Raw genomic sequence first — 13,913 nt, forward strand, 5'->3', positions numbered from 1 at the left:
CAAAATTCCGCATATACATCAGAATCAGAAACTTAAAATCCTAAGTAAACCCTCCTTACGTGACCCACATTCAACAAAGAGGTGAAAATCAAGATAATTGGAATGATGATTTGAATTGATTAAACGCCATAAGATGGAATCTTGATAAGTAAAATCAATTTAGAGAGATTAATAAAATGCCACAAGAACTTATTTTGATAAGTTGAATCAATTCTCATTCAATAAGAAGGTTGATGAAAAGTTCACTAATTGAAAAATAAAATTTTATAATTTTGTTATTCTCAAACTTGAATTATTATAACTATAAATTGATAGTTTATTCATAATGTAGGCCATGTGAATAATAAGGAAAACGATCTCCTAAATTAATAGCAAAATTACATCGGAAAATAAATATAAAATAGAATAGGAAACTTATAATAATTGAAATGATTGCTTTCCAAATAGGATAGATATAATCTCTTTTTTTAAATAGAGAAAATCTTAATTAATTATAGAGATGATTGAGGGAAGGATTAATGAAGATTATGATCAGTTTGAGAAATGATTAATTGCTTTTATAATCTCCCAAAATCCATGAGATTCAATCTCCCATTAAAGCATGGGATTTTTTTTCCTCTTTCTCTTGATTTCTTATGCGGTTTAGAAAGGAATTTCACCCTTTGGCTGATTCTCCCTATAAGAAGAAATTCTTTTCCCTTTCCTTACTCATATCAGTTATACTCTTTCTTAAGTGGTCCAAGTCCATCATCCTTCATATGTAAGCCTTCTTTATCTTGTTGGACTTTATGTGTGGGCGGTTTAGACCCCAAACCGTAAGAATCTGCGTTGTATGGCCTTGGCCGCTTGCTTGGTCCTTGGGGAATTTTTGGCTGCTTGCTTGCTCACTTGGATAGCCCATGCCATGACTTGGATAGATGGAATGGTCCCGGGAATATTCCATGCTGTCTAGGATCACATCACCTCTTCTGATGAAGATCGGAAATAGCTATATCGGAGAAGTTCCTATCTGCCATGACCTATAATGTTGCTTAAAAAAAATCATTATCGCGCATAGCTGACAGCGAGTTTCGTGACGCCATGAGGTCCTTAGATTTGAGAACGCTGCCCCTTGCCACAATAGCTTTGCTTCCTTTCTCAACCCATTCCCCTTAATGTACACATCCAAAAATCTCCCGACTGTAAGAGGAGTAACCCAGTTAATGCCGAAGAGACTAAATATTTTTGTTCAAATCTTCCAAGTCATCTTGTAGTGGAGAAATAAATAGAATTGTGTTTCTCCTTCTTTAAATCACAAAATGCAGATGCCCAGAGATAGCATGCGGTGAGGACGACGGGCTTATAGCGTCTTGTTGCTGTTGAGTATTTGATGCATGGCTGTTCATTTAAACACCTTTACTTTTAATGGAACTGGCAATTTTCCAAACACTTTGGCAATGTAAAGTTGGCCAAAGCTAACAGTTGTGGTGTTTAATGAGGTAACCAAAGAAAGGCTTACAAGTGTGTAACTTTGATGGATCCAAAGATTAACTTTGGTGTCAGGCTGAGAAGAAAGGTGAATCTGTTCCAACAGGTTCACAAGTTTTGTATTTCAGGGGTCTTCCTATTTGATAGCTCCCTTAACTGTTGAAAATAATTAATTTTATAATTTAACATGATATAATTTTGTACAAACTGACCATAAAAAGTACCAAAAAGAAAAACTTTAATATTAAATATCATCAGGGCATTTAAATAATTTAACATATTTGTTTCGTCCATATGTATATGTACCAAACACTTTATTTAGTTCTATCCATCAATGTCCTGTTCTCTTCTGTCCTACCTGTGCGCCAAACGCGCACCTCTGCCAAAACCAACAGTTCTTGTGTTCTAATAATCTTATGTGGTACCTGCTTTTTTTATTTCCATCATTTTGGACACAGGTTGTGGTCTGAGATGTATGTTTTATCCTTTTTTCCATGTCTTTCAGCCAAGATATATAAGAATATATTATGGATCATTAGTGACTTGGATTCTCCTTATAGCAAAACAGAACTTACTAGTTTTTTCTCTCTTCTGATCTTTGTTCTCTCTTTCTGTACTGTATGCATATGCCTGCAGTAACCTCAGTCAATCACATTAAATTGCTGTTCAGTTTGATTCTATATGGTATCACATGGTCAATTCTCATGATCTGATGTCAAAGTTTGGCAGTGGGCTGATGTAGAATCACTAATCAAAGAGTTGAAGCAGATTGAAGGGATCAAGTCTGTTTCAAAAGGCCGGTTCTTTTTGAGCCCAGGCCTGGCTCCAACTTTTCAGGTATGAGGTTTTAGTGCAGGTGGCTTTTAATTATACGTAGTGTAGTTGATTTTATTGCTCTCAAAATAATATTGGTATATGGTGGGAATTAATTTTCACTAAAATCCTTTAATTGGATCTAAAGTTGAGAGAACTTACAAAAGCAAAAGTATTAACTCTAAGCTTTATCTTCATCTTGTATCATTCCTGGTTCCTATTTTCTATGAGAAAAAGGAATGGTTTTATTATTTCAGTTTGAAGTTTGTAAGTTTTTATTTTTCTCAAAGTTACATTTATTGCTTAACATGAAGTTTTATTCTTTCTGAAGTTAAAAATTACGTATTGTAAATTTTATGAATTGATAAATTTTTTTATCTTGGACTGTCAAAAAAAAAAAAAAACTTAAGCTCGTCCATGAATGTAGTGAATAAAAATGAAAAGTCGAGCCTTGAATATCATCTGTTCATAATTCTGATGCAGGTTTATATGGCTTCCATATTTGAGAACCAATACAAGTTGCTTGCACGTGCTGGAAACAAAGTCCAGGAGGTAAAAACTTTTTAGAATTTTTCCAGATCCTTTTTCTTTTATTAGAAAAAGAAATTTTATTGTCCCTGTTATTGGATTGGAAAGAAAAAACCGTTCATATGAGCTTGTGTCCCTTGGAATAGGATTACTAATATGTTACGTACTTGAATAGGTTCCATGTTTTCTATCAGGTTATGCATCAACTCCAGTTTAGGTCTTGAAGCAAACACATAGCTAGCTTCTTTAATTTACTTCCTTTATGACCTCTCTTAATTTAGGGTATCAAATTCTCAAGTGTCGTATCGTAACTGACATCCTCTACAAAATTGTAACCCAATTAACATCTTTCTCCTAATTAGCTTAAACTAGAAACCTAAATCAAAACAGGCTTCACGCCAAGGCAAAAAGCTACTTTCTTCTTTCTCTTGTGGGATCATCCCTAATTGTCTCTTTCTACTTCTCAATTCCCAATATTCTTTTGAAATAAAAAATTAATTATTAAAGAGGACCAAAGTGTATAACCTGTTAGTTTGTCTACAAAAACTTTACATGTTTATCAACTGTTGACTATAATATTATGTTGCTTTATTAGTCGAGATATGTTTTTCTTTATAATCATGATCGAAGAAATGAAAATTTTGTCAAAGAATGAAATCTGGGAGATTGTTTCACTTCTATTGGAAAAAAAGATGGTTGGTTGCAAATAGGTTTTTACTGTGAAATACAAAACAGACAGGTTGCTTGAAAGATACAAATCTAAATTGGTGACTAAAGGGTTTACTCAAACCTATGAAGTAAACTATTAGGAGACATTTGCATCTGTTGTGAAGATGAATACAATCAGGATATTACTATCTGAAGATTTAGAGAATGAAAATTCTACCTCTGCTTATTATTTTTTCATCACCATAAGGTATCAATTTATAGGAAACATACAATCAAATTCTAACAAAACCTAACAAAATTTTAACAACTTTTTAAGAGAATGAGGAATAACAAAATCTGTTATACCTCACCAACTTTGTGGTTACCTCCCCTAGGCTAAGAACAACAAAAAATAAAACTGAACTGATTCTTTTATTTTCTACACTATCTTGTACAACCAATTTTGATTGGGATTTATAACGGTTTGATATGAAAAATGTCTTCCTTCATAAAGACTTAGAGGAAGACATGTACATGAAAATTTCTCCTGTATTTGAAGATGAAAGAACACAAGATGAAAATTTCTCTTGTATATCTTTGTACCAATTTGAGAGGGAGTATTAAGTAGAATATTCCGTTGCCCCGTTAGTCGAGATATTTTTTTTCTTCATAATAATTCCCGTAGTCTTGTAATTAATTAGTAGAATCAATTAAAATTTTTACAATAATATAAATTTTCTTATTCGTATATAGGAATTCTGTATAAATATTTCAGTTGTAATATCACAAGGTGTATGTGAAAATAAAGTGAATAATTTCTCCAAAATTCTATATCAACATACTTATCAAACCCCATAAGTTCTCATTCCTTTGTATTAGAAGCATAACGTCACTTCTTCCTTCAATTGGGGATTAGTTGCAAGACCAAAAGGTGGTAAGGATCATTGATGTTTTGGTGCTCTTGTCGCTCTAACTTGTTCTTTTCACAAGCTCTAAAAGAAAGTAGTTCTGGCACTAGCTAGCTTCCTATGAGATAGTGTTCATCATAATTGTGACACAATCCTCTCAAAAGTACTTACTCCAACTCCACTAATGCAGAACAAGATCCTAATTTGGAATAAATTTTCTGTTAATTTTTTTTCCTATCATTGTTTACTATGCTTCAATCAACTACTTTACTATGCACCTTGATCTCTAATTTTCTTTGGTTTGTATTTGTTCTTCTGTCTCTCAATTAGATTTTCTTTACTTCTAAACTATCTCTAGGAGAGGTGGTTTGCTGCTAATGTCTTCTGTCAAGTCATAAATTTGTGCAGCATCCTTGATATTAAAATTGGTTTCGCCAATTATATCCCATCCTGCTTTTATCGTAGGCAAAAACATCATAATTTTGATTATTTCTGAAGCCATAGAGTTCCACAGCTATGCTGTGATCATAAAGTCCTCTTTGTCCCATGTATCATATGTGGAGTTTCTAGGTTTTGGTCTGGTTACAAAAAGATGACCAACTTTGCTTTTACCTTTAAGAGTAGTACAGATTAATTGGGACCAGCTTAAATTATCTTTGTCTATAAAGCAATTGGTTGTCTGGATTGACTGAAATTTGTCGGTGGTATTCCCAATATGGGAACGTGAGCCTATGGATTGAGATTTAACCTCTGGAATTTGTGAATTCTAGCAACACTTGGTAACCACTGAAATTTTCATGGATCAGTTCTGTCACTACAGAGCGCGATCGATGGTATGCAACTGTTTAGAGGTTGTCAGGACTGACCAAAAGTGGTGCATGAGGCTGTGATTTTGCTGTTGGATAAAGAGCGGACACGGCGTTGGACAGAGAGTGACGCATTGTTGTTGGATACATCAGAGCAGATAGCGGTGCTAGCGATTTGAAGTGCGCAAAGGAGAGAATTGTGTGGCAAGGGTTTTACTTCTGCACAACCAAGAGAGAATAGAGGAAGTCGTGTCTAGTGCTCGCGTTTGGTTACGACACAGAGCAACAACGCGATAGAGAAGTCGCATCTCGACAAGCAATGTCGCATTTGGTTGGCACGTCTGAACAAACGGCTCGTCTGGTCATGATAAAAGAGTCCATCACGTCTGGTTGTGAGTTAAGGCAACAAGGGCTGAGCGATGCTTAAATGGTGGCGACTAGGGTCATGCGTGAGGATAGAGTATGCGAACGTGTGATCATGTCTAAGGTTAGCGCGGCTTGGCTGCACAAATTGGACTTGGCAACAAAGGCTGGGCTTGGTGGAGATGACTGGCTCCATTGTCAGCTTGTGATGGGGGTGGCTGACTTTTGGTGGCCATCAGCTAAGGTTATGGTGGCTGGTAAGAAAGTTGACCTTTTTAAGGTTTTCTTATTTCAACAATGAAGACCGGATAGGATTTTTATAAGAACTTTATGATTTTTTAACCTAAAATTATGATACTATGTTAAGATTATTTTGATGTATATTCTTTTGAATAATACAACTTTATATGTATAAGTTTTCTAAAATGGAAAAGAAATAGATAATTAATTATAATTAATTAAAAATGGTGTAATTTATCTTCATACCTTTTAATCTAATTTACCATCTCTTTTACACAGAATAATTAAGTTTAAATTGTCTAAATATATTAGAAATTGTAATTATATTAAATGTGGAATCATTTTGTTATTAATGTGCATGGACAACATAAGTCATCCCAAACACAATTCAAATCAATGACGGAAAGACTTTTTGGGCGGCCAAGAGAAGAAAGCATGCGGCAAGGCCCACTCAAGAGCGGAGACATGCGACCAAGGAAGTACAAGACAAGATCCAAATAATTTGGATGGATTTGGATTACTTGGGAAGAATATTATGATGCAAAGTGGGCCCATTACACGAGGAAGAGCTAAAAGACTCCAACAAGCCTTTCAACTTTTTATTCAATGATGGATAAGTGAGGAAGAAGGGCTTGGATCAAGTAAGCCCATAGGAGGAAGGAGGCGATCCCCGGTCAGGGGTATAGTGGTACATGCATCCTTATCCAAATGAAAGAGGAAAACATGACAAAAAAGGAAAGAAATCTTCCCATGTGGAGGAGTCTTTCCAACCAAAGAAGCACTCCATCCCAAATGAGAATTTTCCTCTTTTCCCCCACATCTTCCTAAGTCTACAACCAATCCATCCATTTAAGGAAAGAATTGGCCACCACTTTAATTTCCTCCTATAACATACCTCAACAACCAAAGAAGAAGGAAACCAAATCCCATGCATTAAAGAGAAGATAAATCTCATGGGATCTGGACTAAGTGGGCGGCAATTAATTCCCTCCCCAAGCCAATCCTAATTTTTCCTATTTTATCATTCAAATATCTATATAATTAATGAAGATCTTCACCATTTTAGAAGTTTCCATAAAGGGAGATCATATCTATCTTATTTGGTTGTAATTCTCTTAATTTTTATTGTTTTCTCATTTAAGTATAGATTTAGTTTTCTATATAAGTTTTACAATTAATTTAGGAGATTTCTTTTCTTGTATTACATGGTATACAAGTATAAATAGGTTTTCAATTTATGGTTGTAATCACTCAAGTTTAAAGTAATAAAATACAAAGTTCTTTTAGTTTTCAACAAGTAAAGTGTTATTCATCCTTCTCGTTGAGGGAGAAATTGGGTCAACTTATTAAAATAATCTTGTAGTGTCTTTCCAATTCTTTAGTTTTTCTTAATTACTTTAATTTCTATTATTCATTGATAGCGGATTAACTAGAGAGGGTCTATTTAGCTATTAAGTCTTGGTGCTAATTGAGATTGGATGAGTTCTGGATTACATTGTTGATCTTTGGTTCCATATCATTTAGTATCAGAATTTAAATTCAAAGTAAATCTTACTATCTTTGCATCTTTTATCATCGCTTCGTTATTATCATCTATAGTCAAAACTTATAGTTCTTGTTCTTTTTAGTACTTAGTGCCTGTGTTGATAGTATTATTTTCTAATCTAATTTGTATTTGTATTTCTTAATTTAATTCAACTTAAGAATGAATAATTAGATAGCGTTATCAGTATCTTCGTACCTTCATCTTTGAGGCAAATTCCATTTATTCAATAAAATATATTGTGAGAATTTTGCAATTTTTGATTGCATAATACAATCAACCTTAGACCTGATGCTTAAGAGTTTTTAGATGGAATATCTAGAAAACAGTAGGTGTATATGTTTAGATCTCTATCTCCTAATTTCTAATGAGTAAATTAACTCTCATTTGCCCTATATAAATATCAGCCCAGGCAATGGCGATATGCTAGTTGAGATAGCCTAGTGTCCAACAATTTGAGAAATAATTTTGAATCCTCCAGGAATTTATGAATAATTCTTTTTGCACTTTTTGCCAATTAACCACCTGTAAAATCTTGAATTAATTCTTAAAATTGATAAAAATCCATTTAAATTTCTTACCAACTTCTTGCACAAAATTCTGAAAAATTGAGATTTTTTCCTAATTAAGCATAAATTGGAAACCTAAACAAGAACAGACTTCACGTTGAGGAGAAAACCGCTTGTCTCTTCCTCTCGTTGCACCCACCTCCGCTACCCCTTTCTTCTTATGAGATGTAGGATTGCATTTGCCATTTATTTTTTTTTTCAATGAAAGAAAGCATGAGCAAAAATTAGTTTAAATAAGAATAAAGAGAATCTTTTAGCATCTGATTCTACTACGATGAAAGTTAAGGGCGGGCTTCATCCTGGTGTTGAACTTTTTTCGGAGCTCTATTTATTGCGTGAGTATATCTATTATGGCTGAAATGCTGGGCTTTTTGGTCATAACAATGGCTTGCTTGGGTGTAGGAGGCATCTTTTTTCCTCTTTTCCATCTCAATGAGACCACAATTTGATGCTACATTTTCTTTTAGTGCATTGAATGAGATATTCTCAACATATCATTGGTTATTCCATATAGGTGATAGTTGAAGCTTCATTGGACAAAGAAGAGATGAAGTCTACAATTCTATCATGCACCAATAGAGTGGAATAATTGTTCCTTGCTTTAGTTGCAGTTGGGAATCTCCATTTTCATGGTCAGACCATTTTTCACTATCACAACAAGTATTACTGTTTGCGGTTCACTCTTGGTTTGACACTCACAAGAAATTGGTGAAGCCATTTGTATGATAATATATAAAAGTTCAATCCAAATGAGTTCAAGGTTGCATAACAAGTTTGAGTTTTGAATGTAGTAAAAGCATGATGGTGTTGGGTTTTGAGTGAATGGCATAGTTGGTTATAGAAGACTGAATGGAAACAGCATATAGGAGTTGCAAGGTACAAGGTTGATGCATTATCAGTTTCTGGTGTCTCTGTATCCTCTCCCTCTTTTGCCATCCATCACTCTTTTAACATTTTTTGTATATTGGATAGACAATATTAGGTAATGTCTATATATTTGTCTTATTCACGACTTAAACAAAACATTACAAAAACATGATTTAAGAAAGGTGGAAATCAATTTTTGGTGTGTCATCCTTTAGGTATAAGTGTTTCTAGCAATTCTTTATATCCTCTATGTCTGTAGGATTTTGTATATTAGATAATGTCTATATATATATATGTTCGTCTTATTCATGATTTAAACAAACATTACAAAAATATTATTTTAGCAAGATGGAAATCAGTTTCTGGTGTGTCATCCTTTAGTTGCAAGTGTTTCAAGCAATTTCCTATATCCTCTTATCACTCTTTAACATTTTGTATATTGGATAATATAGAGAGAGATATATATATATATATATGTCTTGTTCATGATTTTTTTAGCAAACATTACAAAAATGTAATTTAAGCAAGGTGGAAATCAGTTTATGGTGTGTCATCCTTTAGTTGTAAGTGTTTCTTCCTATTCTTTATATCCCCTCTTATCACTCTAATAATTTGTATATTGGGAAATATATATATATATATATATATATTTGTCTTATTCATGATTTAAGCAAAGATTACAAAAACATGACCGTTAGTAAATCAATTTTATAGATTACCAAAATCACCCATGTTTTAATCACAACTTTCTCTCTCTTGTGCCTCAAGCAAGGCAGACAAAACCACAAAGTTAATCATTTCTGATTTTTATTTCTGTCAATAAATATTTCATGCATGTTGATTATAATTCATATCTAATTATATATTTTTGTTATAGTAGCTGTCCTATAACATCAAAAATTTTCAACAATGAATGAAATTCTCTATTATCAAATCTTGTTAAATATTCTAAACAAAATTATTTTTAACTGATATAACTGTGATATATTATTATTTAAAAAAAATTAATTTCATACCATGCATATATATATATATATGGTTATATATGCATATTAATATTATAATAATTATGTGATGATTTTTAACATATTTAATTATATATACTTTTATTGAGATCTAAAATTTTTTCTTTATTTATTTAAAAAATATATTTTAAACGAGTTCCGTAAAGGGTTTCCAAATTTCTTTTTTCCTTTTCAGTCTTTCAGCGAAAGTTTTATTATGGCACGAATTATGACATTATATATCCTTAATATATATATATATATATATATATACTTTGTTGAAGCACCCAATAACTGTTGTAAGTTCTCTTTTGCGTTTGAATAAAGTTGACATCATTTTCTCAGTAAATAAAACATTACTTTCAGTGAAAAAAAAACATGAATTCAAAGCTTTTTTTTTTTTTTTTGCAATAAACAAACATTCATTTTCTTTCTCTAAATAAGTGGAAAAGACAAAAGAAGATGAGATTATTAATGTATTAAATTATATACTGTATACCTACCTAACGTACAAGATTTGAACTACAAGTATAGATTTTAATAGAGATGTGTACTCTCGAAAATTCTATATTAGTTCTTGAAGCTAACGTAGTTTCATATTTTCTTATTTTATTTAAATTAGTCTCTGATATTAATTATATATTTTAATATTATTTAATGAATTTATATGAATACATAAATATCATATTTTTAAAAAATAAAAACATGTCTGTCACGTGATTAGCACGTATCACTTTTTAAAAATATTGTGAATATGATAGCTATGTAGTTGTTATATTAATAACATTGTTCTTTTTTACATTGTTTATTAAAAATATAATACTCACGTAAGCATTCATTAAATGATATTAAATACGTAAAAGTTAATTTAGATAAAATTTGAAAATATAAATTATATTTAAACAAAAAATTAATATGGGAGCCAGTATAGATAAATTTTCAAGAATTTTTAAGGTAGACATCCCTATATCACCATTTCAAATTGATAGTGTCTTCTAAGTTAATAAGTTTTTAGAAATAATGTTTATGTGAATATATCATTTACTATGTAAAGATTATATTAATATTAACAATTTTAAAGGACTAATTTGGACTAGTTTTAAATCTTTAAAAATATATTTGGAATCAATATAAAAAAAAATTTGAGTAGTAAAGTAATTTTTATAAGCAAAACAAAAAAAGATTAAAAATCAATCCCAATTGGTGACACTTTTTTGTTGGCCAACAAACTATTATTGACTAATAAAATCATATTTTATTTTAATTAAATTTTAAACCTCAAATTATTAACTTTAAAGAACATTGGTCCTTTTTAATCCAATGACATTTGGTTCTTTTCTTTTTCTTTTTGAAAATAAATGACATTTGGTTCTTACTAAATAATTAACTAACTCAGATGAATGTTAAATTCAAAGTTTGTTCTCCTTTTCTATGAGATCATCCATCATCTATTTATACGGATCTCAAATCCAACTGTATATAATGATTCTTCAAGTTTAGGTTTGGTTGATCCTAAATCAGATTTCATATAACAAAATTTTTAAATAACAAAAATATTAAATGTATTTACAAATCCAATAATTCTACACATAACAATCTGAATTTCTATTTACTTTTTTTTTTACTACAAAGAGAGACAGAAGTTTAGAAAACTAAGAGTTCTTTATACACATCCTGAATTAAGAAACTCTCATGACAACTTTCGTAATAAGTTGCTGGAGATCACCTGGCACATGAGCATGTTGATGAAGACCAAGCTGCAACGAGAAGCCAAAATTGAACTTTTGATACATCAATCCTTCGATAACAATTGCTTGATAGCACGGATGAGAGCAGCATAAGCATTAATGCAATAATCATCTTTTGTAAGAAATTGCATAGCCAGATAACTATCCATCTCAAGAATAATGATGTGGTATCCAGCATTCCATGCAAGCTGAAAACCATTAAGGCCCCCCAAAGCTCGACCTGTAGCACTGAACAACTATCAATTTTTCTGCTAAAATTTTTCAAGCACACTTCATTCTTGTCTATGATAACGCCATCACAGTAGGAAAGATTAATATTAGCACAATGAGCTCCATCAGTGTTCACTTTGACCTAACCTCAGGGGAATTTCTGCCATCTAATAAGCTCTTCAAATCTTCGAGCTATACCTGGAAAAACAAGCTTATTCATAGTGTTAACCATAAGAATATAATCAGTCATAAGGAATTTTCTTAACTAGATCATCAACACTACTAACAATTCCCTAGAAAGTAAAATTATTCTTGTTATTCCAAAGTTTCCAGCATGTTAGACTAAAAATCACTCACCAATTCTAGAAATTCTTGCACCAAGACTAACTATTCTTAATATTCATCATAAACCAATTATTCATAGTATCTCTGAAAAAGGATATTTGAGTTTCTTGAGGAATGATTTTCAACCAAAAAAGCCTAGCTTTGCTACATCTTCGAAGAACATGATCAACGTCCTCAATAGTATTGCCACACATATTACAACCTGCATTAGACATCATATGTCGTTGGTGCCTCTCCCAATTTTTTAAGAGCTTATCTTTCACTGCTAGCCAAAGAAAAGTACACACACGCTGGGTTCCTAGCCAATGCTAAATGACCTTTCAATTATTATCCTCTGAGTTTCAATAATCACTCTTTAAAAGAGCATAAGCTTAACTAATTGAGAACTCGCTTGAACTCAGAGGCTAGAAGATTATCTTCATTAAGAATCTGCAATGTCACCACCTAGAGAAGAATACCCGACAACAACACATGGTGAAGAGCACTCTAATTCCATTGGTCAAATGGCGCAACGAAGTCTCTAACACATTTCTGGAGCTTATGCTCGTCAATAAGAGAGTACGCCAACAGCTTAAGAGGCCCAACATCACCTAATCAACAGTCTTCCTGAAATCTAACATTATTCCCTAAACCAATGGACCATTTGGTGCCCATTTTAAGGTCTGTGCAAAGATGGTTTAGATTGTGCCAAAGGTGAGAGGCCAGCTCATTCAAATTGTAATTCCATGACAATCCTTGCCATTTATACTTATGAGTGAGAACCAGAATCCATAAAAGATTAGGCTTAAAAACCATTGTAAAGCCCAATTTCATCAGAGATGCTTTATTTTGATTGCGAATTGAGAGAAGTCCACTCTCTCCTGCGTCACAAGACATGCACATTTCCTCTTAACTAGCTAGATTAATATTTCTGTTGCCATTCACATTGCCCCAAACAAAATTCTGGACCACCGGTTCTATTTTATCACACAAGACTTTAGGTAAAGTCGTAGTCTGCATAGTATAAGTTGGGATGGTCATAAGAACAGACTTAACCAAAATTAAGCGCCCTGCAAAAGAAAGAAAGTTATTATTCCAAACAGACAATTTCTGATTAATTTTCTCAAGAATATAATTATAAGTATCTTTATTAATCCTATTATGCAGAAAAGGAATAGCCAAATACTTACCAAGATTGCTTGAGATTTGAAAACCAAAATTATTGCTAGTACGACTAGCCTACCTAGGTTTACATTGCAAGAAAAGAATATGAGTGTCTTACTCGCACTCACTTTGTGACCCGAACTAGCACAAAATTAATCTAAAATCTCCTTTCTAATCTAAAGCTAATCATTATCGGCTATCCCAAAAATCACTAAATCATTCGCAAAAAAGAAGTGTTAAAGGGCATGACCTTTTTTACCAAGACGAATAGACTTCCAAATATTATTGTTCATCAAGTTATTTATACAATAGGATAGTTGCTCCATATATAAAAAAAAATTGTAGGGTAATAACAGATCACCTTGCCTAATACCTCTAGTAGTCCAAAATTCATTAGTGAGACAACCATTCCACAACAATTACATTGGGCAAGATGAAATACAATGCATAATCACTCTAATAATGTTAAGAGGAAAACCAACATCAATCAACGTATCCTCCACAAACTCCCAACGAATTCTATCATAAGCTTTTTCCTCTTTTAATCTGCATTGAGTGCATCACCTCTTGAAAAATAATAATGTTGTCTGTGATACTCCGTCCCACCACAAAACTAGCTTGAATTAGACAAATCAAAAAAATCATAAAACCCTTAAGTCTATTAACAATTAGTTTCCTAACAATTTTATATAAAACTATCAATAAACTAAT

General features: G+C 32.2%; 1 protein-coding gene across 9 annotated transcripts in view; it reads left to right on the top strand.

The window, feature by feature from the left end:
* LOC110812604 (Nucleic acid-binding, OB-fold-like protein) overlaps positions 1-8,973 on the top strand; it is a 56,910-nt gene extending 47,937 nt beyond the window's left edge. For 4 of the 9 annotated variants that reach the window (XM_088218039.1, XM_088218040.1, XM_088218038.1 and 1 more), the window contains 3 exons: positions 2,197-2,304; positions 2,764-2,832; positions 6,146-7,075. In XM_088218039.1, coding sequence (XP_088074165.1) covers positions 2,197-2,304; positions 2,764-2,832; positions 6,146-6,274 — 306 coding nt within the window. In that variant the 3' untranslated portion in view covers positions 6,275-7,075. Of the gene's footprint in view, positions 1-2,188; positions 2,305-2,763; positions 2,833-5,170; positions 6,017-6,145; positions 7,076-8,399 lie in introns of those variants that run through there. The other 5 variants (XR_015818505.1, XM_088218042.1, XM_022039424.2 and 2 more) reach the window with 5 other exon arrangements.
* Positions 8,974-13,913: the final 4,940 nt, after the last annotated feature.

The sequence above is a fragment of the Carica papaya genome, chromosome 4, assembly GCF_054855325.1.
Source record: "Carica papaya isolate Zhongbai chromosome 4, ASM5485532v1, whole genome shotgun sequence".
Classification (NCBI taxonomy): domain Eukaryota; kingdom Viridiplantae; phylum Streptophyta; class Magnoliopsida; order Brassicales; family Caricaceae; genus Carica; species Carica papaya.